Source organism: Onychostoma macrolepis, chromosome 05 (genome assembly GCF_012432095.1).
Source record: "Onychostoma macrolepis isolate SWU-2019 chromosome 05, ASM1243209v1, whole genome shotgun sequence".
NCBI classification, from domain to species: domain Eukaryota; kingdom Metazoa; phylum Chordata; class Actinopteri; order Cypriniformes; family Cyprinidae; genus Onychostoma; species Onychostoma macrolepis.
In genome coordinates, this window is record NC_081159.1 from 40,551,978 (window position 1) to 40,575,893 (window position 23,916).

The 23,916-nt window shown below is 34.8% G+C and overlaps 1 protein-coding gene across 1 annotated transcript; it reads left to right on the forward strand.

The window, feature by feature from the left end:
- The first annotated feature begins 108 nt into the window (after positions 1-108).
- Positions 109-23,578, forward strand: LOC131541571 (pikachurin). Its single transcript, XM_058777405.1, has 23 exons — positions 109-1,254; positions 4,889-4,998; positions 5,927-6,013; positions 6,400-6,426; positions 6,511-6,628; positions 6,747-6,882; positions 9,654-9,820; positions 11,116-11,228; positions 11,336-11,771; positions 14,331-14,431; positions 14,516-14,616; positions 15,311-15,455; positions 15,632-15,821; positions 16,526-16,651; positions 18,004-18,247; positions 18,350-18,461; positions 19,093-19,209; positions 19,461-19,641; positions 20,265-20,343; positions 21,079-21,222; positions 21,341-21,424; positions 21,640-21,743; positions 22,343-23,578. Exons 1-23 carry the CDS (start codon positions 1,161-1,163, stop codon positions 22,492-22,494), a joined length of 3,168 nt encoding a protein of 1,055 aa, XP_058633388.1. The 5' UTR covers positions 109-1,160; the 3' UTR covers positions 22,495-23,578.
- The last annotated feature ends 338 nt before the right edge of the window (positions 23,579-23,916 follow it).

The following is a 23,916-nucleotide window of genomic DNA, read 5'->3' on the forward strand; positions in this document are numbered from 1 at the left end:
TAATCATCAAACTTAATTCAGATCTCCTTTGCCTATTAGTAGAGAAAACAATGCAGATAATGCAGTGATGATTTTTTGACGCAAACATTCAATATTTATGAAAGAAAAGATAAAGATTGCTTTGAATCTGACAGCTTATGAATTCCTCAATTTCCGGTAGAATAGCGCTGGAGATTCCTCATATCCTCTCAAGGAGAACTCAAAGAAGAGAAGACATGAAAAGGACAGGACAGCTGTAGAAAAAGGGGGAAATTAGTATCTATCTAACTATCTATCTATCTATCTATAGCCTACCATCTTGAATTTAACGCGGATGAAAACGAGGCTGAGAGTGATAAACTTGCAGTTTCTATTGTATAAAGATCCTCGATCGTGTCATTTTCAAAATGCGCAACTTTAAAAAGTGTCTATAGCGTTTTTGTCTATCTGAAGTTTTCTCTCAGAAAGCCGTTTCGTCTGCTGAACAACAGCAGGTTACACTGTAGTCTACTTCAGTCCATCACAGTCTCGTTTTCATTCCTGTCCAAAAAATAATACGGCGCTACCTTGACTAAGGTCTGTAAATCATTCAGTCTTAACTTCTGGTTATTCACATTGAATCCCCGCCATAAAGCAGGCATATTAAGAATGCCCATTCATCTCCCTCCTCTACCTCTCAAACTTTCCACCCAGTCATGCTTCAGTCTGTGCTGTAGTATTTTATCGACCAGTCTCCTGTGTTGCTATATTGGTCAGAGTTACTGAAGCGAGCTCAAGTCCCCATCTGTGTAGATTAGACCATTATCCTCTTAACTCCGAGTGTCTCTGCCTTCTCTCCTCACTGCTTCGCTCAGAAACGCTCTCAAATAAGAAGAAACTTTAAGTCCGGGGCTGATTCGCGGACTTTGGACAGCTGCTGTGGCGCTCCGTGGAGGCTGAAGTTGTCCAGAGTTGATCGCGGGTGTCTGGGCTCCTGTGGGGCCGCGCATGAGGAGCGTGTCTGATCTTCAGCAGACAGTAATCGCATCAGACCGGCTTCACCGTGCATACAAAGACCCGCAACAGTCTAGATCGAAAAAACGCCGTTTTGTTTCTCTTCTCAAGGAGTTTAAAATGAGGAATAATTGCATTTGAAACTCAGATTGACGCGATCGGGATCTCAGAATCATAAAGGATTGAAAATGCGCCTCCAGAAGGGAGTGATGGTGCTTCTTACATTGGTGTGGATGTGTGATTTCGCTCTTTGCGCAAGAAAGTCTAGTGCACGCAAGACAGGTGAGTGTCATTTTCATTGCTCATCTTCTTTTGTTAAAATTGAGTCGGTTTTTAAAAAAATGCTGATTATTTGGGAATGCATACAGTGACCTTAACAAACCGGGCACACTTGAACATTTCTGAATGTCATTCTACAAAATAACAAATTGGGTAACATTTTTTGTCATCTTCACAACTTCTGCTCAATGTGTTTTAATCAGCTGGCGTTTGGTGATTTTTGGTGGAGGCATAAAGTCATTTAGTTTAGCTGTTTTATCATTTAAACATGCCTTTTTTGTAGCACGTCTTGGTTCAGAAGTGTGTTTGCCATATCCTTCTTTAAAATCAATGATATTTGTTTATCTAATGCAATGACATTCACACATTGTTAAGCATGCATTTGGTTTCTAAATACTTTTTGGAGCCTCTCTACGTGCCATAATCCACTTGATGCATGCAGGACGAATTTTTCGGCTATTCCGATGGATGGATGTACAGGTGATTTGTCACAGAGACATCTGGGGTCGCGGTCATACGGCAGGGTCAGCGCTGTATGGCACGTCCATATACCCTCCGGACGATCTCATGCCCAATACCCATGGCCAACAATTTAGAGTAATGAAAACCATCAGTCATTTCAGATAAACAAGCCCTCTGATAACTGACACTTCAGATGAAATGCTGCAAATTGGTGCTTGTCCCTTTGGTACCCTTGGGTATATGGGAATACTTAACCTTAATGTGCTTTTTAGTGGTATAGCCAAGGAACTGGGAACTAGATTTACTTTGGTGGTCTTGATTTATTGAAAGTGACATATACACTTGAATTTGTTAGTATAGACAAGTATAGACAGGTTTGGGCCAGAGCATAGGGTCAGTCATCATTTCATGTTAGATCTTGAGCTTACTGCCCAACCTCTTTCTTTTATGAAAGTGGAAGGATTGAAAGTGCAGAAGTTGTACTTTCTGGACTATTAGAAGTCGGTCTGGGTAAATGTAATTTCCTTAAGTTTGATTGCATCATCTGTTGGAAAAGATATTTGCCTGGAGCCTTTTCGCTTTAGTTTTTATTGACTCAGAGTTGTTAATGAAAATTAGACATTTTTGGTCTGAAGGCTCTTTTAAAAGTTTTCTTACCGTCATACACACTTAAACATCAATTCCAATTTTGTTACTCAGTTTTCTGTTGCCTAAAAATCCATACTTTAATGATATCTACATCTTTCTGGGTTGCTTTCAAATTAAAGATGCTGTTAAATCAAATCTGGTGTATTGTGGCTTTAGTTTGTGTCTGTTAGCTTTGGGTCCATCTATATGCTTGTGTGCTGCTCAAAGTTGACAAAACAATATATAGGCTATACAGTATATATAAAAAGGAATATCTCTCTCCATAGTAGGAGCTGTTTCTGGCTATATAAACACTGAAAGCTGTAAATCATGGGCTGTTCAGAAAATGCAGTAAATGTGCACAATGTTTAAATTTTCTAGTATGCGTACAGTTAAATATTAAACGAGCTACTGCATTTCCGAAATAAATAGCAACAAAGTATGTTACAATGCAAGTCAATGCAAAGCTTTCAACTTCACCTTCCATTTTTAGCGTGATGTATAAACCAGAAGTAATTGCAACTTTGACGTTTACCACCTCTTTTTGAATCATTTGGTCTGACTCACAAACATTATTTTATAGAAAATTGTATTAAAAATGCAAAGTCATTTTATTTCAAAGTAACTTTATTTCCAAAGTGCAATATCACGAGGACAACAATATAGCATACTACTAATTGAAATGTTTGAAAATGTACTTGCTGTTTCTAAGAAACATTGTATACTGAGTATTCAGTAAGTAGGCAGCTATGGTTCACAGCTGTGATGTAAACTAAAGGCTATGGACTATTTTAAATAAAGAGACGAGCCCTTCAATATTGCCTGTTCCAACTTCCTGTTTAGTAGATATAACTAGGAAAGATTTCTGCATTTATCAAGCCATTTCACATGGTTTTTGAGGATGTATAAATGTATGTATATATATATAAAAATTACAATTACTATTTCCTCACTGTTGCATTTGAACGTGTTCCTCTAAATAATACAACATGAAACTTTAATTAATTGCTCACTTGTGAAAGGCTCATTATTTGATATCATTCCCAGATCGCTTTCCATGTTGGTCTGTTACATTTGTTAGGACTCTGTGGATTTGAGATTATTATTTCAAATTCATTTATTGCTGTATTTAACTTATAGTGCAGCCTGTTTTGATTTTTGAGCTCAATAACATGCTTTGTTTGCATGTTTTCAAATTAGTTTCAATTCAGATCGGTTTGTTGGTTTATTTTCAGAAGGCATCATTTTAATTGCGCCACAAAAACACCTGCAACTCGCAAGATCACATGGAACGCACATCATCAAAGAGTGTATTAGTCATACTCAGTCAAATTACTTGATATCTCTAATGACTGTACAAACCTTTAAAGTAAATGTTTTGATGTGTGTTTATTTTGAGAGAAAGCAAATGATCTGAAAGGAGAGAGAGGTGTGTTTAGAATAAATGCATCTTTAATGAAAGCTTTATGAATGTGTCGGGATGAGATGATGATGGGCTAATGTAATGGAAACCATAGATGCAATGTTCCTATGTCTGTGTTGGTAGATGAAGCCAAAATAAGAGCAAGTTTTGTCTTTGAACTTGCAGTAGCAGTGGCTGCATGTTTCACTGGCCATCAGAAAGGATGATCGTGTTGTTGTCTTCCTGTGACGAGAGCTGCAGCGACATTCACACGCACTGAACTGTCCATCAGCGCTGTAGGCATCAACTTTTTACTCTGAGAGAGAGAATTTAGGAATGACCTTGTCCACAAGCATCATCTGAAATGCATCTAAAATCAGCCTGTTTTTGTTTAGATGTTTCTTCATTTTGTTCTTTCTTGTTATGACCTTTCAAATAGGAATAGTTCATCCAAAAATGAAAATAAGCTGAAAATGTATTAAACCTCAGGCCATAGATGTAGATGAGTTTGTTTCTTCATCAGATTTGGAGAAATGTAGCATTACATCACTTGATCCTCTGCAGTGAATGGGTGCTGTCAGAATGAGAGTCCAAACAGCTGATAAAACATCACAATAATCCACAAGTAATCCACACCACTCCATTCAAGTAACGTCTCATAAAGCAAAAGCTACATGTTTATAAGAAACAAAGCCATCTTTAATGCATTTCAATTTTAGACTGCCACTTCTGGCTAAAATATCAGTCCATAATAACGCTTCCTCCAGTGAAAAAGTCCATCTCACATCAAAATCCATCTACATACTATTTTGGACTGTTTATAAATGGAGCTTGATCTATGCATATTTCTCTCCTGATTCAGACCAGATGACTTTTTCATTGGAGGAAGCAATATTACGGATAGAGGGTTTTCACAGTGCCGTATAAGAACCATTTTAGGTTCAAAAACTTTTTTTCTTACTGTGAAGAACATTTTACTATTCTAAAGAAACTTTTTACACTCTAAAGAACTTTTTGTCCAATAGAAAGGTTCTATGGATGTTAAAGATTCTTCATGAAATCATAGATTCCAAAGCACCTTTATTCGTAAGAGTTTACTGTACATAAACAAACGAATGCTAAAATGTTGATTTTGTTTCCTGTCAGAGAGGTTGAGTCCACCGCTGGACATTCAGCTGGAGACGGTGAACTGCACTGCATTCAGTGTCCGGTGGAAAATGCCCCGTAGACACGTCAGCACTATTACTGGCTACAAGGTACAAATCCTTCCATCTTTTTAAATCATAAAATTGTGTTTTAAATAAATAAATCAGTGCCTCTCTGCTAATTGCATAACATATTGATTGTTTGATTCCCAGTGTTTGTCATATGACAGTGATAACTAAATAACAGAGACACTGCTGCTCACTTATTTAGTCAGACAAACCATTTTCTTCCACTAAAATGGGTCAGTTATTAGTGTTAATTCTGTATAATTGAGATACTATTATAGTTTTATTAATATTTTACATTTTTAATATTTTATTTTTGTGTAATTTTTATGAATACTTATTTCAGTTTTAGTTATTTTAGTACATTATGTTAAACAAAATGATCATGAGAAATGTTACGAGTTACTTTAAAAAAAAAAGTTGAAGTTTTTTTAATTTATATGTTATTTCAGTTAACATCTGTTTTATTTCAAGTGATTATTTTTTTTATTTTTTTGTGATTTTAGTTTTAGTTAACTATAATAATCCAGGGATGGTTCTTGAGTAAACAAGATATATATGAGCTTTATATGAGCTCACCATCAGGTCCAGTCATGCTGAAGTTACATTCGGTGCCACTAGTGGCGCAGAAATGACACACTTCTCCTTTAATTACAGACAGAAGTGTTTACTAATTGACCTACTGTACATGTGTGAAGAAGTGAAGTGCTTTGGGTTTCCCCCCGTTATCCTATTTGTAGAGACAGTTGGAGGTGTCTTCATCTCTGGTTGCTGTTAGGTTACTAGTGTCTCTGTGTTAACATGTTAATGCTGTTATGGGATAAAACCCATCAGGTACAAGCCTCTCAAGGCTCTCTTATTTTTCTTCAGATTTCCACACTAGTGCTGTATAGATGTAACTGCAGGAATGATTTGCGAGTGATGGCCATTCTGCATGATGTTCATGTAAATATTTATTTATTTTATTGACCAGGTGTTTTACACGGAGATGAGGAATAATCGTCCAACTAGCAATGCTGTTGCCCTGGAAGTCCCATTGAGTTTGGAAATGCTCACAACTGTATGTCCCATCGCTTTAGGATTATTATTATTATTAATAATAATAATAAATTGTTGTATAATTATATTTTGTTTATTAAAATAAGCCATTTAGATAATTGTATAATGATTATATAATTATTGCATTTTTAATAATAACTAAATACTATTGCATTGACAATAATACAAATAAATTATATATAGGCTACATACTGAGTACACACACATGTACATACACATACACACACACACATATATATATATATATATATATATATATATATAATAATAAATAATACATAGAATAATAAATTATGTATTATCGGAGTATAGTGATTGCGAGGCTTCAGTGTACCACAGTTGAAATGAATAATTTGACTTCAGCAGAAATTTTGTTTCATCTTACAGGGACAGTTTGATGGCCAAGCCAGCTTTGTGAGTAGATGTTCAGTATCTGTTTCTCTGTTAATGCCATATGGTGCTGTCTTGCATGCTAAGCTGTTCCCGTGTGTCTGTTAGGATGTGGTGATCGGGAACCTGAAGGTGGCCACGCAGTACCGTGTCAGTGTGGGGGCGTACGGCTGGGCAGGGGAGGGCCGACCCAGCATGCCCCGGGACATCGGCACTGGCTCTCTTGGTGAGCAGACAAAACCCAAAACATGCATTTTGATCAGCATTACTGTGCATTTAGCTCATCCGGTTTCTAAGTAACTGAAATAATCAATGTATCAGGAACTTTTTGTCTTATTTTGTAGAAAAGTGCATGCCTCCTGCACCTCCGACCCAGCCTAAAGTGGTCCCAGTGTCAGACACAGAACTGGCGTTATCATGGCAGCATGGAGAGAGTGAAGGAAGTGCACCTGTGCTATACTTCCTTGTGGCGTATATCAGGTAATTCATCAAATAATAAACAGATAGATAGGTAGATGGATAGATGGATAGATAGATAGATAGATAGATAGATAGATAGATAGATAGATAGATAGATACAGAAAGAAATATCAAGATTTAAAAATTGCTTTTCCATGTGAGAAACATTTTCAGTCGACTTCAGGGACAAAGTCGCATTGTGTTAATCTTCATTCATTTACTTTCAAAGAATGAGTTTTCTGCAAGTTTTTCAGTGCATTTGTTGGCTTTGACTGATGTTTCTGCGTGTGATCTTTACCCTTTCGGGCCCTGTATGTCCGCATGACTCATGAAACTAATGCATTTCTGTGGTAGTTTCTGTTCTAGAACACAACTAACCCATTCAGACCAGTTCAGCACACATTCTGCATGAGCACACACATCAAACTACTGCGCCACATCACACAGCAGTCTGAATTCTTGGAAAGTGACTGATGAGTGCTGTTCCTCTTTCTTTATTATTACGTTTTAAAATAACAGTAAAATCATGAAAACTATATGAAATGATAAAAACGGCAGGGAATTATATAGTGACCAAAAATATGGGAAACAACTGAAAACTTTCTTATATTTGAGCTGCTTCTTCATCTAGATTCCAGGTCTAATCACTTAGGACATTCATCTAGCATCTTCATGAAGTGCAACTTGTTATCCTTTTAAAACCGTTATGTCCATATACTGAATGCTAAGCATTTGTTTTCTTCTTGTTGTTATTAAATTAAATTAAATTAAATTAAATTAAATTAAATTAAATTAAATTAAATTAAATTAAATTAAATTAAATTAAATTAAATTAAATTAAATTAAATTAAATTAAATTAAATTAAATTAAATTATTAGCTTTGTAAAAAGTTCATAAATCAGTTGACATGATTCCTATTTATTTATAATTATTTGTATTTATCATATTAACATAAATCTTTGGATCTAAAAGCCAGTTAGTTGATTAATTACGATTGATTGATTAATTGATTACATAATTAATTGCACAAAAAATTTATATATGAACATTTATATATTCAATAAAAACAAATATGTTAAAATATTCAATATTGTAACAAGTCCATATATTGTCTGTTTTACTCTATTTCTTGTCATTGAACAGAAGTTTTTCACTGACCTGAAGTACACAGCACAGTTCTTATACTTAACTGTAATCAAAACTAAAATCATACATAAAAAATTACTTGATATAAAATAAATGTTAACTAAAATAAAATATAATTTTCAAAGACTATTTCAGCTAGTTGTCAAGGCAACATTTCTAATTTCCGTTAGGCTATATACTAATACTAATAAATAAAAATGTATATACACAAATTTAAATAAAACCCAAAAACTAATGAAAATGATAAAAACACAGAACAAAATTACTAAAGCTTTAACTAAAATTAAAGTGAAAACAGAAAATGTATAATAGTGTGAAATTAGCATGTTTGTAATCCTCACTGTTAATTATGCAACATGATTGTCGGACTGTGTCCTCCAGCAGATTAGACTCACTCCCCCCAGAGACCGTCTGCTTCTCAGATTAACAACCTTTCACATAATCACCGCAATTTAGCCTCTCTTTAACATGAACTACACAGAACTGCAGATGTGTTTAATGGCACTATCAATTCTTTCTCAGTCTTCAGTGCATTTTCTTCTTGCAATACTAGAATGTTTTCATTTTGACAAATGGAGTTTTGATTATTGGTGTTAAATAAGGAGCGCATATGCTATTACTACTGCTCATTCTCAGGTTTAAGGATTTCTAATTAAATGCCTGAATTTGAATTGAGGTTGAAAGCAGGATGCGGAATTGCAATTTGAATTTGAATGCAAAGAAGAAGAATTGAAATGAATTTTTAAAGAAATATTCCAATTTTAAAGATATTCAAGGAAAAGTATATAAATGTAATGTGTGAAGTGCCACCTGTAGAAATTAGCATTTATATATTTCATCATATTTGTCAACTTAACTTTTGTCAACCAGAGGACCAGGGCGCTATTTTATTATTATTTATATTATTTCATAGCTTTTATTTTTACATTTTCAGTTTTAATTTTAATTTTAGTTTTGTGTTTGGGATTTAGTTATTTTTATTATTATATAGATTTTTATTTTTTCTGTTTAGTTTCTAAATAAATCATTAATAGTTAGTTAGTTGCCAAGGCAACATTTCTCATTGTTATGTTTTTAAGTGTAACATTTTTATTTAATATTTATATTTCATTTTATTTCAGCTTTACTTCATTTAAGGATTTAAATCTGCCCTGTCATTTTTAAATTAAATTTTAGATTGTTTTAGTAATTTTGTTTGGGATTTTATTATTGCAATTTTTTTTATATTTCTATTTAGTTTCTTAATAAATAAATAATAGTAAAAAAAGATAATATTTTTTTCAGTTTTAGTTGTAGTTATTTTACTATTTCAACTTTAACTTAAAAAAAATGTTGCCTTGGCAACAAACTGAAATACAATTTAGTTGCTAATGTAACTTTGTAAGTTTTAGAGTGTCAGATTTTCATTCAGTATTTTATTTTATTTTAATTCAACTTTATTTCAATCAAGTTGAGGATTTAAATCTGCCTAATCACATTATCATCTGCCTAACAATAAAACCTGCAAAAAAGTTCCATGAATTTGCTGTGAGGGTGAGACATATAGTCATATAGTCATAATCATTGCAAATTTGTCTTCACATTTTCTTCCAAAAATCTAGTAGAGTTTTAGTGTTACAAGTGTGTGTGTGTGTGTGTGTTGCAGGCCAGAGATGGACACTGAGTGGACGTACATCAGAGAGCCAATAGAGTCAAACTCTATGGTGCTCAAGGGTCTGTTTCCTGAGACAGAGTACCAGTTTGTCATCAGAGCAGTGAACGCACACGGGATCAGCCCTCCCAGTGCCATTAACATCCCCGTGCACACACTCGGTGAGTTACAGTGCGGTCAGGACAGGACCTTATGAGACCCTCAGGTCTGGCTACTGTAAGGTTACTGGTTCACCATTGTGTTACTTTGGATAAAAGGGTCTAAATGACTATACTTAAATGTGTGGTTTGCACGGTTTATGTTGTGATCGTTATAGTTTGGATGCTCCTCGCAGGTTTGTTTGCATGCATGGTGGCTGGAAAGACCAGACTAATTAAATTAAGCATCTTAAAGACTGTTCATTTTGAGGAAGATCCTCCTCTACATCACACAAACACCACAAGGAGGAAGATTACAGCTACCCGCCCCCAACCCTCCAGCAGACAGATTAAGAACAGAGACCCCCCAAACACACACACATTTACAGTCCAATCACTCAAACTTGCACACAAACTCCCTCAACAATGTCATTTCTGTACTAATTTGCTGCTTAGGTTTTGTTGGTCAACACATCCAACCAATTGGATTCACCCAATAACAACTGGATTATAACAACCACTGACCATCTCGTGCGTTACTTTTAGGTACACATTTTGGTCAGTTTAGAAATGCAGTGCATCAAAACAAAATGCATCAAAACAAAAAGTAATTGCAACATTTGTTACTATTTATGCCCTGTTTTTGGGACAAGGCAAAAAATTGAGTTGTGCTTTATTCAGAACTGAATTGAGCATGTTGTTTAAATACTAATTTAATTTGAAATGAGGTAAAAAACTTGAAATCAAATGTAAAGAAGAATAATTGAAATGCATTTCCAAAAGAAACATACAAATTTAAGAAACATTCAGAAATATAGAAATTTGCATTCAGTTTGTATATTTCATATTTGAAAAAAAAGAGCTTTTGTCGACCAAGGTGCAATAGTGTTATTTTAGTAGCTATTATTTATACACTATTATAGCATTTATTTGTATTTTAAATTAGCTTTCATTTTCATATTATCAGTTTTCATTTTAATTTTAGTAATTTTGTTTGTTCTCATTATTAATTTTAATACTTGAATAATATTATTTTTTCAATTTAGCATTCATTTATTTTTATTTCAGTTTTGGTGATTTTAGTACTTAAACTTATTTTATTTCAGTTAGTTGTGAAGGCAATACAAACTGACCTGATTTCTTAAAAAATAAATAAATAAATAACTGTGCAGTCAGAAACCTAGGTTTCTAGCATGTTTTTGAAATCTAAAATCAGGTGTGTTTTGTGTATGAAATCATGATGATATTTTCCTGCTTACTGTACTTGGTATGAGGTCAAATGACTGAAATATACACTGCTTTATTAAAAAAAAAAACAGGTTCATCAGATATAGGCAGTGGAGACTATAACGTCTACATCTCAAACTCTGACAGTAAAGATGAGGACGGGTTTGAAATCGATGACTCAGATTATGACGTCTTCATTGAGGAGGTGAGCCATCTTTTATGCTGTTAAAGAAACCTAAAATTGAAAATCTTTTTTGCAAAGAGTGTGTTGTTATTGAATCTTTCTGGCATTCATCTATACATTTCTTGCAGATAAAGCCGTTTCCTAGCAGTAAGAAAAGCGGCAGGCGGTCTCAGCTCCGTTCCCGCATCGGGACTCCCGGAAACGGAAATGTTATTTATAGGATGCGTACACCTGTTTCCCAAAATATCAGCTTCACTCCAACAGCAGCAACAGCGTGGACCACATCAACAACTGCTGTAACCACAACAACGCTCACTAGCTCTGCCTCCAGGACAACCACCACACCTATTATACTGACAGGCTCCGCCCCCACCACGCCTCCTCCCGTAGTTCCTACTCCCAGTCCGTCATTGACGCCGTGGATAGGGGAAAGACCCCGGGTCTATGACGTACCATGTGACGAGACGGTCTGCCCTCCTGACAGCTTCTGCATCAACGATTACGACACTGGAGGCTCTCGATGCCACTGCAACCTCGGCCGGCAGGGAGACTTCTGCTCAGAAGGTGAGTTTGTTAACAATGAGAGTCAATATTCTGAATGACGTAAATCAGTACATACTGTATTTGATGTTTAATATTAACTGCCAGCCAAAAGTTTGAAGTTTTTCTATTTTTAAAGTGTAATTTATTCCTGTGATGCAAAGCTGAATTTTCAGGATCTTTACTCCAGTCTTCAGTGTCACGTGATCCTTCAGAAATAATTCTAATATGCTGATTTACTGCTCAATAATTATCTGTTATTATGTGCTCAGTTACTGAATGTTTTCTAATGTAGAAAACAGTTTTTGTCGCTTATTATTTTTGTAGAAACTGTGATACATTTTTTCTGTATTCTATGAATAGCATTTATTGAATTTAAAAATTGTTTTTGTTATGTCATAAATATCTTTACTTATGTCATTTTTTAACCAATTTACTGCATCCATGCCAAATAAAATTATGAATGTCAATTTTAAAAAAAAATCATACTTACTGTATACTTTTGAATGGTAGTGTATCATGGTATCCACAAAAATATGAAGCAGCACAACTGTTTCCAATATTCATAATGAATGAATGTGACACTGAAGACTGGAATAATGATGCTACAAATTCAGCTTTGCATCACAAGAATAAATTGCATTCTAATTGAAAACAGTTATTTAAAATTACAATAATATTTTACAGTATTACTGTATTTTTATTATATGATCAAATAAATGCAGCCATGGTGAGAAAAATTGACTTCAAAAACATTTAAAAAATGTAATTATTCCACACGCTGGGTCGGCATATTATAGTTATGTTAAATTACCGATGTGATATCACAATGCAGGGCTATGCAAGACAAACATTTTGCTGTGATTTTACCATGTTGCTAACTTCCACCAGACTTAAAGAGATAGTTCACCCAAAAATAAAATCATTTATTCAACTGCACCTTGTTCCAAATCTGTTTCATTTTTGAGTGAACTATCCCTTTGAATGAAGCCAATGAATTAGACCATGCCCCTTCACCAAAACCCTGCCCACTAAAAAAAGTGTGAACTCTGATTCTTTTCTGCAGTTTACAGAGTCTTGGATGGTCAGCGAGACATTTTCTTTCTGAAAACTAGTATATTTTATATGTGGTATTTGAAAAAATAAGATAAATAATCATTTAGAACAAATCATTTATGCTCTACAGGACTTTCGTGGTGCAATAGGCTTAGTAGACATGATACAACCAGATGTTTTTTGAAGTTTAGTTAGATTCAATAAGATCTAAAACCTTCAGAATCTACTAAACTCTTCTGCATCACAGTCTCTCTCTCAGATGGATGAAGAATTTGTGTCTCTTTTCCTTTTTCATTTCATTTCTTCCTCCATCCTTCCCTCTTGTCTTCTCTGAGGTCTCTTGGGAGTGTGTAATCTTTGAGTGTGGAGGTTTTCATGTGCTGTTGTCTATTCCCCTGGCATTTCTCGCTATGTCTAACCTTTTCAGAGCGAGTACAATAACATTCTAAATCAAGTTGACTCCACAGACAAGATATTGCTTTATTGTTCTAAATCTCTCACAGTATTGCATATCAGTTTCAATGTTTTTAAATGCAATATATGTTGTGCTGAAAATTGCAATTGCATGAAATCTCACTATTCTAGCGAGCTGAACTCATTCGGAGTGTCAAAACATCAGCTTGGGCAATGGCCAAATATACATGTATGTTATATATTCTTTCAGCCTCTTGGGCTCTCTATGTTTTCCATTTGTTCCAAACTTACCTGATACTAAAGTAAACTGTGCTGAATTATTACCAAAGAGAAGTCATTAGTCTGTCCACTTCAGATTTGTTTGAATATTTATATCCGGCAAAATGTAGTATTGCTTTTTAATTTAAAATAAATGCTGTTCTTTTGAATTTTCTATTCATCAAAGAATCTGGGGAAAAATGTATCACAGTTTCCACAAAAGTATTAGGCAGCACAACTGTTTTCAACATTTCTAATAAGAAGATATGTTTCTAGAGGGGCAAGAATTATTTCTGAAGGATCATGTGACACTCATTCCAGTCGAATGATGATGCTGAAAATTCAGCTTTGCATGACAGGAATAAATTACATTTTAAAATATATTAGAATAGAAAACATTTATTTAGAATTATAATTATATTTCCCAATATTGCAGTTTTTACTGTATCTTTAATCAAATAAATACAGCCTTGGTGAGCAGAAGAGACTTCTTTCAACAACCCCAAACCTTTGCCATAAACATGGACCTAAAGTCACATAACAGGGGTTTGGGCTAAGGGTCATGTGGATGTGGCTGTAGACCAACATGGCAGTGATGAACTATGGGATTTGTGCCCAAGAGATGAAACGCTCTGTAATCGCAATGCTGTCACAGAAGATGATGACGGGCCAGAAAGCTTGTCCAAACGGACTGAAAGAAATCATTTTCTATGACCTTCAGTCATAGTGTTTGGATCTATAGACTCTTGAGACTGAAACACACAGTATACGGAGGGTGTGTGCATGTACAAATCTAAGATTGAAAAAACGAGCGTCACAGGAAGTGCTGTAACTGCTTAGCTTTGTGTCTTACAGGTCTGACGGTAAATTTCCCAAAGTTCTATGGCTACTCCCACATGACGTTTGAACCTCTTAAAAACTCTTACCAGAGCTTCCAGATCAGCCTGGAGTTTAAGGTAATCACATATACAGGTAGACGTTGATGCGTTTGAGAGGGTTTTGAGATCAGATGTATATGAATGACTGCTTTGACCTCTCAGGCTGAGGCTGAGGATGGATTGCTGTTGTATTGTGGAGAGAATGAACAGGGTAGAGGAGATTTGACCTCCCTGGCCCTCGTACGGGGAAAACTACACTACAGGTATCTCCGATTTAAATACAGTTCTTGCTGTCAGTTCAACTCATGCTGATTCCTGTCAAGCTCTGTTTCGTAGCTAAATTTCACCTTGGATGTGCTCTGTATTTTAAAGTAATCCATACTTAAGATTTGCATACAGGATTGTGATTTCAACACACACACACACACACACACACACACACACACACACACACATGTATAGTAGTAACATTTGCATATTGGATTGTTTTTTCTTTTTCATATATTCCCATATACTATACATAGACTATATATACATACATAGACACACACACACACACACACACACACACACATATACATATTTAACCAAATACAAAATGAAAAAAATGATTCTGACAGAAAAAAACTAACAAACTAATACTACATACAAAATATTTACATAGTCTTTATATAATAAATAATATTTGCGTTGTGATTTTATTTTCTTTCTCAGACTATTTATTTATTGAATCATGATTGGTTTTTCCATTTATATTCATTTATCAATTATTATTATTTAACGTAAAACTGTCATTTTTTCATTGTTTCACCTATAACATTTTTTGGCTTCAACTGTAATCTCCAGTTTCACTTATCCTATTGAGAAATATTGATTAATTTCAGGGGGGTTTTTTCTTCATGAAATTTAATTGTTTTTGTGATTATTAGTAATTGATCTTGAATTTTATGTGCACAGGTTTAACTGTGGTACGGGTGCAGCTCAGATCATGAGTGACAGCTCCATTGTGATTGGACAGTGGCACACGGTCACAGTATTTAGAGACGGCATGAATGGCTGGCTGAGATTAGATAATGACACACCGGTGTCAGGCCGTTCTCAGGTATGCATGTTTTTATACACCAACACAGCACAAAATGATAAAATAATATAAAAAAATGAAGTTGGGTGTTGTGGCTGGTTTTGTGTCATGTGCTGTACTGACCAATCAGCATCCAAGACTGGAACTATCCATTTTATGAAATGTATCTAACAACCTCTGTTCTTTCTCTCTTTTAGGGTCAGTACACTAAAATAACGTTCCGCACACCTTTGTTTTTGGGCGGAGCTCCGAATGCCTATTGGCTGGTGAGGGCAGTGGGCACCAATCGCGGCTTCCAGGGCTGCATGCAGAGTCTGACTGTCAACAGTAAAGCCATTGACATCCGACCCTGGCCTAAAGGAAATGCACTGAGCGGAGCAGACATCGGTTAGTTTGACATACCCCATAACTATGAGTGTCCAAATACATTTTGTCTTTATTTTGAACAGCTTTATCTATTGTTTCATGATTTTCAAATCTTAAAGTCTTTTTTTGTCAAATATTGTGCTTAATGTATTCTTGTTTCAAATAAATGCTGTCCAGTTGGGGTTCGGCAGTTGATGAAGAGCTGATAATTAAATCGTAAATGTCAAATTTAAATAATTAAAAAAATAAAAGCAGTCAAAATAAATCATGTGATCATTAACTGACTTCAGAGAACTGTGAAGTTTGGGTCAGTTTTTTTTATTTATTTTTTTTTTATTAATACTTTTATTCACCAAAGGTTCATTATGAGCAGAAAATCAGCATATTAGAATGATTTCTGAAGGATCATGTGACACTGAAGACTGGAAATTTGCATCACAGGAATAAATTACATTTTAAAATATATTAAAATGCAAAACAATTATTTTCAGTTGTAATAATATTTCATAATATTCCGGTTTTATCAGTGGTTTTGATCAAATAAATGCAGCCTTGATGAGACTTCTTTCAAAAACATTAATTATTACTGCCCCCAAATTTTTGAACGAGAGTACCATAATCTAATGCATTGATATTCAGACATTTTTAAATGTCCACATACAGTACATGTTGATACCACTGTATACAGTATGTGTTCAAAGCATCTTCTCGTCTGTGTGTTCCAGGCGAGTGCAGCAACAGTGTGTGTGAGAAGGTCACCTGTGCTAATGGGGGAATCTGCTTTGCCAACCGTGCAGACGGCTTCATCTGCCTGTGTCCTCTGGGCTATAAGGGCTTCCTCTGTGAGGAAAGTGAGTCAGACATGCTGGCGTTTACACACACACACACACACACACACACACACACACACACACACACACACACACACACACACACACACTGATTGCATGTTTTTTGGGGAAATTCCATAGGCATAATGTATTTTTTTATACTGTACAAATAGTACGTTCTAGCCCCTAACTCTATCCCTAAACCTACCCCTCACACAAAACTTTCTGCATTTTTAGGTTTTCCAAAAAAAAAGTTTTTTGGAACATTGCATGTTATTGACAATTAACTGAAGAATGTTCTCATTTAAATGTATACTTAAGAGTGCTTTTTTACCTACTTAAGTAGGACTTAAGTACATCTTTAAATGTAATTTTATAATTACAGAAATATTAATAATATTTGATATTTGATCTTAATAATATAAGATTTGATGCTCAAGAAACATTTCTTACTATTATGTTGAAAACATTTGTGCTGCTTTATATTTTTATGTAAACTGTGATACGTGATTTTTTTCAGGATTCTTTGATGAATAGAAAGTTTCTGTTACTTTTGATCCATTTAATGTATACTCGATGAATAAAAGTATTAATTTTTGTCCAAAAAAATAAAAATCTTACTGACCCCAACCTTTTGAATGGCAATATATTTAGATTTCAAATAAAATGATTCATTCACACATATTTTTACTTAAGTAGGACTTAAGTACATCTTTAAATGTAATTTAATAATTGTCTTTGAATTGAAATATGGTTAAAGTGTACTGCTGAATGTACTGACAAGCATTTGTGGTAATATAAAGCATACTGTAATGTTATTTCTAAAACTTGAGTATCATGTATTTAAATGAATTTGTAATTTTTAATGATAAATTTGCAATTTAGAACATTTAAAATATATTTACTTTAAATGTAATATTAAATAAAACACTACAGTTCAAATTATAATAAAGTACTTTACATGTTGGTCAACACATCAAAATAGGTATTTTAAAGCATGACAAAATATTATTAAAACACTGATTTAAAATGAACTTTAAAGTAAAACGTTTAATTCGAAATCATTACAAAGTCCACTTTTTCAAGTGTGCTTAAGTTAAGAAACAAAGTTTAAAAGTGGCCTTTTATTTTCAAGAACATGATATTATCTTCAAGAACAGTTTTTTTTTTTTTAAATATACTTTTAAAGTAAATTTGAAGTACACTGCAAGTGCACATTTAAAACAAGTGAAGTAATAAGTATCACAGTGTCTCCAAAACACCACAGTGCAAAAACATATATTTATTTTCAGGTTCCAAAATGAATCTGAACCAGCAAACACAGCCAGTCACGTTGTGTGTCATTACCTGACTTCACATTTCTCTCGTTTCAGGTTTCCTGTTGTCTCTCCCCCAGTTTAACGAGAGCATGTACTCGTACGCCAGCGCGCCCTGGCCTCAGCCCTCCCACAACTACCTGTCCTTCATGGAGTTCGAGATGACCTTCCAGCCGACCAATCCCGATGGCACGCTGCTCTACACCGATGATGCGGCCAGTCGTGACTTCCTGTCAATCAGCCTGGTGGGCGGATATGTGGAGTTTCGCTTCGACTGCGGCTCGGGTGCCACAGTTATCAGGTGGAGTGTGTAGTGAAGTGCAGTACATTCGACTTGCTTTCCATTTTTGAAATTCCAATATTCTGTAAGGACCAGAAACAATATCATTGCTTCCGTTGTCAGGAGTGAAGAGGCCGTCGCTATGGACGTGTGGCACGAGTTGCGTGTCTCTCGTACGGCAAAAAATGGCATTTTACAGGTAGACAACCAGAGACCAGTGGAAGGCATGGCAGAGGTGAACAGTTTCATATTATTTTAAAACATTTACTGGTGTCAACTGTGGTCAACGACTGTTTTCTATTTGAATATATTTTAAAATGTAATTTATTCCTGTGATGCAAAGCTGAATTTTCAGCATCATTACTCCAGTCTTCAGTGTCACGTGATACTTCAGAAATCATTCAAATATGCTGATTTGCTGCTCAAAAACATTTTTATTTTTAATAATTTTGTTATCAATGTTGTTTTAAAAAAAAAAAATCAGGATTCTTTGATAAAAATAATAGAAAGTTTAAAGTCACTTTTGATCAGTTTGATGAAAATTAACTAATAATATACTTAAAAGAAATTTAAGTGACCCCAATCACATAATTTCATTAGTGATTTAGTTTCATTATATACTTTTAAATCTAGATATTTTATTTTATTTCATTTTATCGTTTTATTTAGCCCACATAATTTCCTTTAATGACAGAGTGAAAACACACTTTTCACTTAATATGGGCTTTTGAACATCATTTTATGATAAGAAAATCTCAATAAGAAATAAACGTATAATACAAGGGATCTGTATGCTTTCTTATTATTTTGTATGCATATAGTGTATTGTATAGCAACAAAAATAATAATCTTTCTTTCTCTCTCAGGGTGCATTTACACAGATAAAGTGTAGTTCTCCTCTCTATATTGGAGGAGTTCCTAATTATGATATTACTAAGACGAGCGCTGGCGTCCTGAGACCCTTCAGTGGAACTGTGCAGAAGGTATTAGAGTTGTAGAAACTACAGACACCTAATGCACCCTGACAACCACATAGCAACATTAACAAATAATCATGATTATTAAGTTGTGTAAATTCAGCTGCAGTTAATTCAGTATGAGATCAAAGATGCTTAGTGTTCAGTGCTGCAGTTGAATTTTATGCTGCAACACCTGACTATTTACTACTGCACATGATCCATATGCAGATTTAATGTTTGTAGTATTATTGTTTTCAATCTTCCTCCTGACCCAGATCACTCTGAATGACCGCACTATAGAGCTGAATCCCGGTCAGGCTTTTGGGGTGAACGTGTTGAACGCAGATCACCCGTGTGTGGAGAACCCGTGTGCTAATGGAGGAACATGCAGGCCGAAGTGGGACGGATACGACTGTGACTGTGCGCTGGGATATGATGGGAAACACTGTCAGAAAGGTGAGAAAACAAATAACTCCAAGGCATAGGTGCTACTGAAGATCTGCCGTCCATAGTTTAGCTCCAGTTTTAAGCCGCTAATCCAGGGATAAGTTCAATATGCAATACTTACATACTGCTCATGCAGTTATTGCCAAATGCATAATGGACAGTATGTGAAAAAAACATACTTTATCCATTAAAAATAGAGTAGGCAGTATACAGTACATATGTTAGTATGTTAGTATTTCATGCATAAAAGTAGGCTATGTTCAAAATACTGCATAATGCATGCTGCATCTCATTTTATTAGTATATGATTGAAACTAAACTCTGCAGGAAACTAGATCTCCAAGAGAGGGATTGAGCTTTTCTTCCATAGCACACAAGCAGTATTTTTTGCTCTGATATTCTTTGCAGACTTCTTCCATAACACTTCAAAATCTTTCTTAAGCTTCTTTTATTCTGTTTTGTGCTCTCACTGTGCAGAATGTGGGAATTATTGCTTAAACAGTAAGTACTGGAGGCAAAATGTCTCATATTCATGTCTGCTCTCTAGTAACAATGGCTTTAGTGTATTTATGATGTGTGCTGCCATCTAGTGAATGTAACAGCTGTGCACTCTTTGTCTTTCACTGTATCAGCTGTCACTGAATCTATTGAGATCCCTCAGTTCACTGGACGCAGCTATCTGACATACGACAACAGAGATATCCTCAAAAGGTAGAGAACTTTTGCTTTTACACTCTATCAATAGAGTGAATTAGTCCCTGCACACTTTTTCAGCAGCCTTGACTCTAGAAGTGTTTATTCCATTCATTTTTCTGATAGGGATTTTCAACAAGTCTTTGTTAATGCATTATATGCCATGAACTAAACCAACCAGCTATGAAGTGAATCACAACATTACAAAATTGGATTTTAAGTAAAAACCTATTTGAAAATCAGACAAATATAATATGTACTTAACTGTTTTAGTGAGGGAAAGAACTGCAATCCATTGAAGCACTGCAAATGACAATCAAATGAAAAACAATGGTGAAATATAAAACTATTCATTTAAAGTTGTTGATTATAACTATAAAAACAATAGTGTTATGTAAAATGTGCATTACATCATTTGCAGTGCTTCATGGGAGAGTGTGCTCCCTGAAAACTCTTTTGGTGCAATTTGCTCACCGCAACTCTCTGATTGGTGGAATTTTGCACAGCATCATGGGTAATGTAGTTTTCCCACCTTGAATTCCACTGTTAAATCAAGTAAGCTGAAATGATCCAAACAGATGGCTTCATCAAAAGTATATACCATTTATTAACATCCTTGAACGAGAAAATGAATGATTTTACTTCCAGAACTCGACTGTTGCACTCTGTCTGCTTCATATGAAGTTTTTGTCTTTTCTGTGCATACTGTACATGCATGCACACATGCTAATATAATGGTGCGTGTCTCTGCAGGGTATCAGGTTCCAGAACAAATATGTTCATGCGTTTTAAGAGCACGTCTAAAGATGGTCTTTTACTGTGGCGGGGGGACAGTCCAATGAGAGCCAACAGTGACTACCTGTCTCTCGGCCTTCAAGACGGAGCGCTTATTTTCAGGTATAACAACATATCCATCTGCATGCGCCCACATGCTTAAAGGCATGAGGTTTACATTTATATGTCAGACAGTTGCCAGATCCTAAAATCCTCCTAACATCTCTGATTCTCTCTACAGTTATAATCTTGGTAGCGGAGCCGCCAATGTGGTCATTAATGGCACATTTAGTGATGGCAAATGGCACAGAGTGAAGGCTGTCAGGTCAGACATTTGCCATCAAATGTCTTTCTTCATCAAAATTTCACATAAATCAGCATGTTTTTTGTATTTATTTTTTTGTAGTTTTTTTTCTAGCAATTTCTGAGTGAAAACTATTTAAAAGTAAATCCTACATCACATATCAGGCTATTTGCACCATTTAAAGCAGCTGTAGTTTTCTCAATTTAACGGTCAAGATGGTTTGTCTCTGTTTGAAGGGATGGACAGTCTGGTAAATTGACCGTTGATGATTACGGAGCTAAAACAGGCAGATCTCCTGGAAAGATGAGACAGCTGAACATCAATGGTGACCTTTACATTGGTAAGAATAAACACAGTTATGAAGTTAATTTTAATGTGATAAAGATTATGATAATGACAAAGATGCTCATGCAAGATTGTGTACGAAATAAAGTAGGAATAAAAAACACTACCATTCAGATGTGTTTTTTTTTTATTCAGCAAAGATGCATTAAATTGTTTAAAAGTGACAGTAAAGGCATTTATGATGTTAAAAAATATTTTTTAACCTTCTATTCATTACAGAATCCCGAAATAAACTGATTACAGTTTTGATAAATATAGGAAGCAGCGCACCCGTTTTCAACATTTCATTTGTTTCTTAAGCAGCAAATGAGCATATTAGTATGATTTCTGAAGAATCATGTGACGCTGAAGACTGGAGTAATGATGCTGAAAATTCAGCTTTGCATCACAGGAATAAATTACATTTCAAAGTCTATTCGAAAAGAAAATCGAAATTAAATTGTAATAATTTTTCACAAATATTACTGTTTTTTTTATTCAATAAATGCAGCATGAGACTTTTTTTTTTTTTTTTTTTAAAAGCATTAAAAAAACTTTTGAATGGTAGTGTATGTACTTAGTTCTGTTGGTGATTTTGATTTCAAACTTCTCCAGGTGGGATGAAGGAGATCGCGTTGCACACTAACAGGCAGTACATGCGAGGTTTAGTGGGATGCATTTCTCATTTCACTCTGGCCACGGACTACCATCTGTCTCTGGTTGATGATGCAGCTGACGGCAAGAACATCAACACCTGCACCAACTGAACACCTCCAAAACACCAGCTACAGATCGTGAACATCAGTATCTGTGATCCAAGAACAACATCATCAAAATAACAACAATATCAGGAACACCAACATCACAGACCTCAGCTGAGAAGCAACAAATACATTTGCAATTGCAGCCAAAATGAATATTTGCTCCATTCAACCCTTCAAAGTATGAGCATAGTTAGTCAACAGTAAGCTATAACGTAATAAAAGAGCCAAACCTACAGCATTTAGCCTGGAACATTGTACATGTGATGAGATGAGGATGAAAGTGTTTTCTCGTGAACCTTCCATTATACACCAAATCACTGCACCAACAACAAGAGTTAGACATTTTTTTTTTTAGCTTCTGCACTCAGTGTAAAAACAAAATGGTTTTCAATGTAGTTGAATCACAGTAAATAAATGTTATAATATTTCATAAGCGAGCATGCATATATTTGAAGGCAAGCCCAGCTCAGAGGTTGTTTGTCCATCGTGCAACATTTGATCTTTTAAAGCATACTGAATAGTCACAACTAAACATATTTATGCGCCAAACTGTTTATGTTTTCAAATCTACAAGCCCTTTTTTATGGCACCAGTTCTTGTCCTTAGTCAGATGGGTCCTCTTGTATTATTCTCCTCAAGGGCAAAGGTGAGAGGCAAATGTATTTATAAATATTGTTTTTTTTTTTTATATACCATTCATTTTAAATCAGTATTTAGACTGATGAATTTATAGATAGAGATGAATAGCTGTCACGTAGCGTAGTACGTCTCTCTCTTCTGAGGTAATGTTTGCACTGTGAGTTCTTAGGCTGCTAGTGGTGGAAGGACAAAGTGATGTGATTTTTCTTTTGTATCAGAGGTTTCTCTTTAAGGTCTCTGCCTCTCTTTTCCTTCTAGCTACAAACTGTTATGAATCCCAAAGACTCTTTTATAGCTACTGTAGCTCTTTATTTATTTTTGTTTTTTGTAAGTTAATGGATGTCTGCAAAAAATGCATCTCTTAATTTTTCTGCCTTGATGTTTTAAAAGCCTATCATTTTGCCATCAAAAATGTGACTTATTGATTTTATTCATAAAATAAAAAGAATGTCAGACACTTAATTTTACGCTGGTGTATCTTTAAATGTATTTCAAAGAAGACGCTTGCCTATTACAATTAGCCACTTTGTAATTACAAATTTTTCTCAAAAGAAAGTCAAAACAGTAGATATACCACACAGTTGTAATACATATACATATATGTGACCCTGGACCACAAAACCAGTCTTAAGTCACTGGGGTATATTTGTAGAAATAGCCAAAAATACACTGTATGGGTCAAAATTATAGATTTTTCTTTTATGCCAAAAATCATTAGTATATTAAGTAAAGATCATATTCCATGAAGATATTTTGTAAATTTACTACTGTAAATATATCAAAACG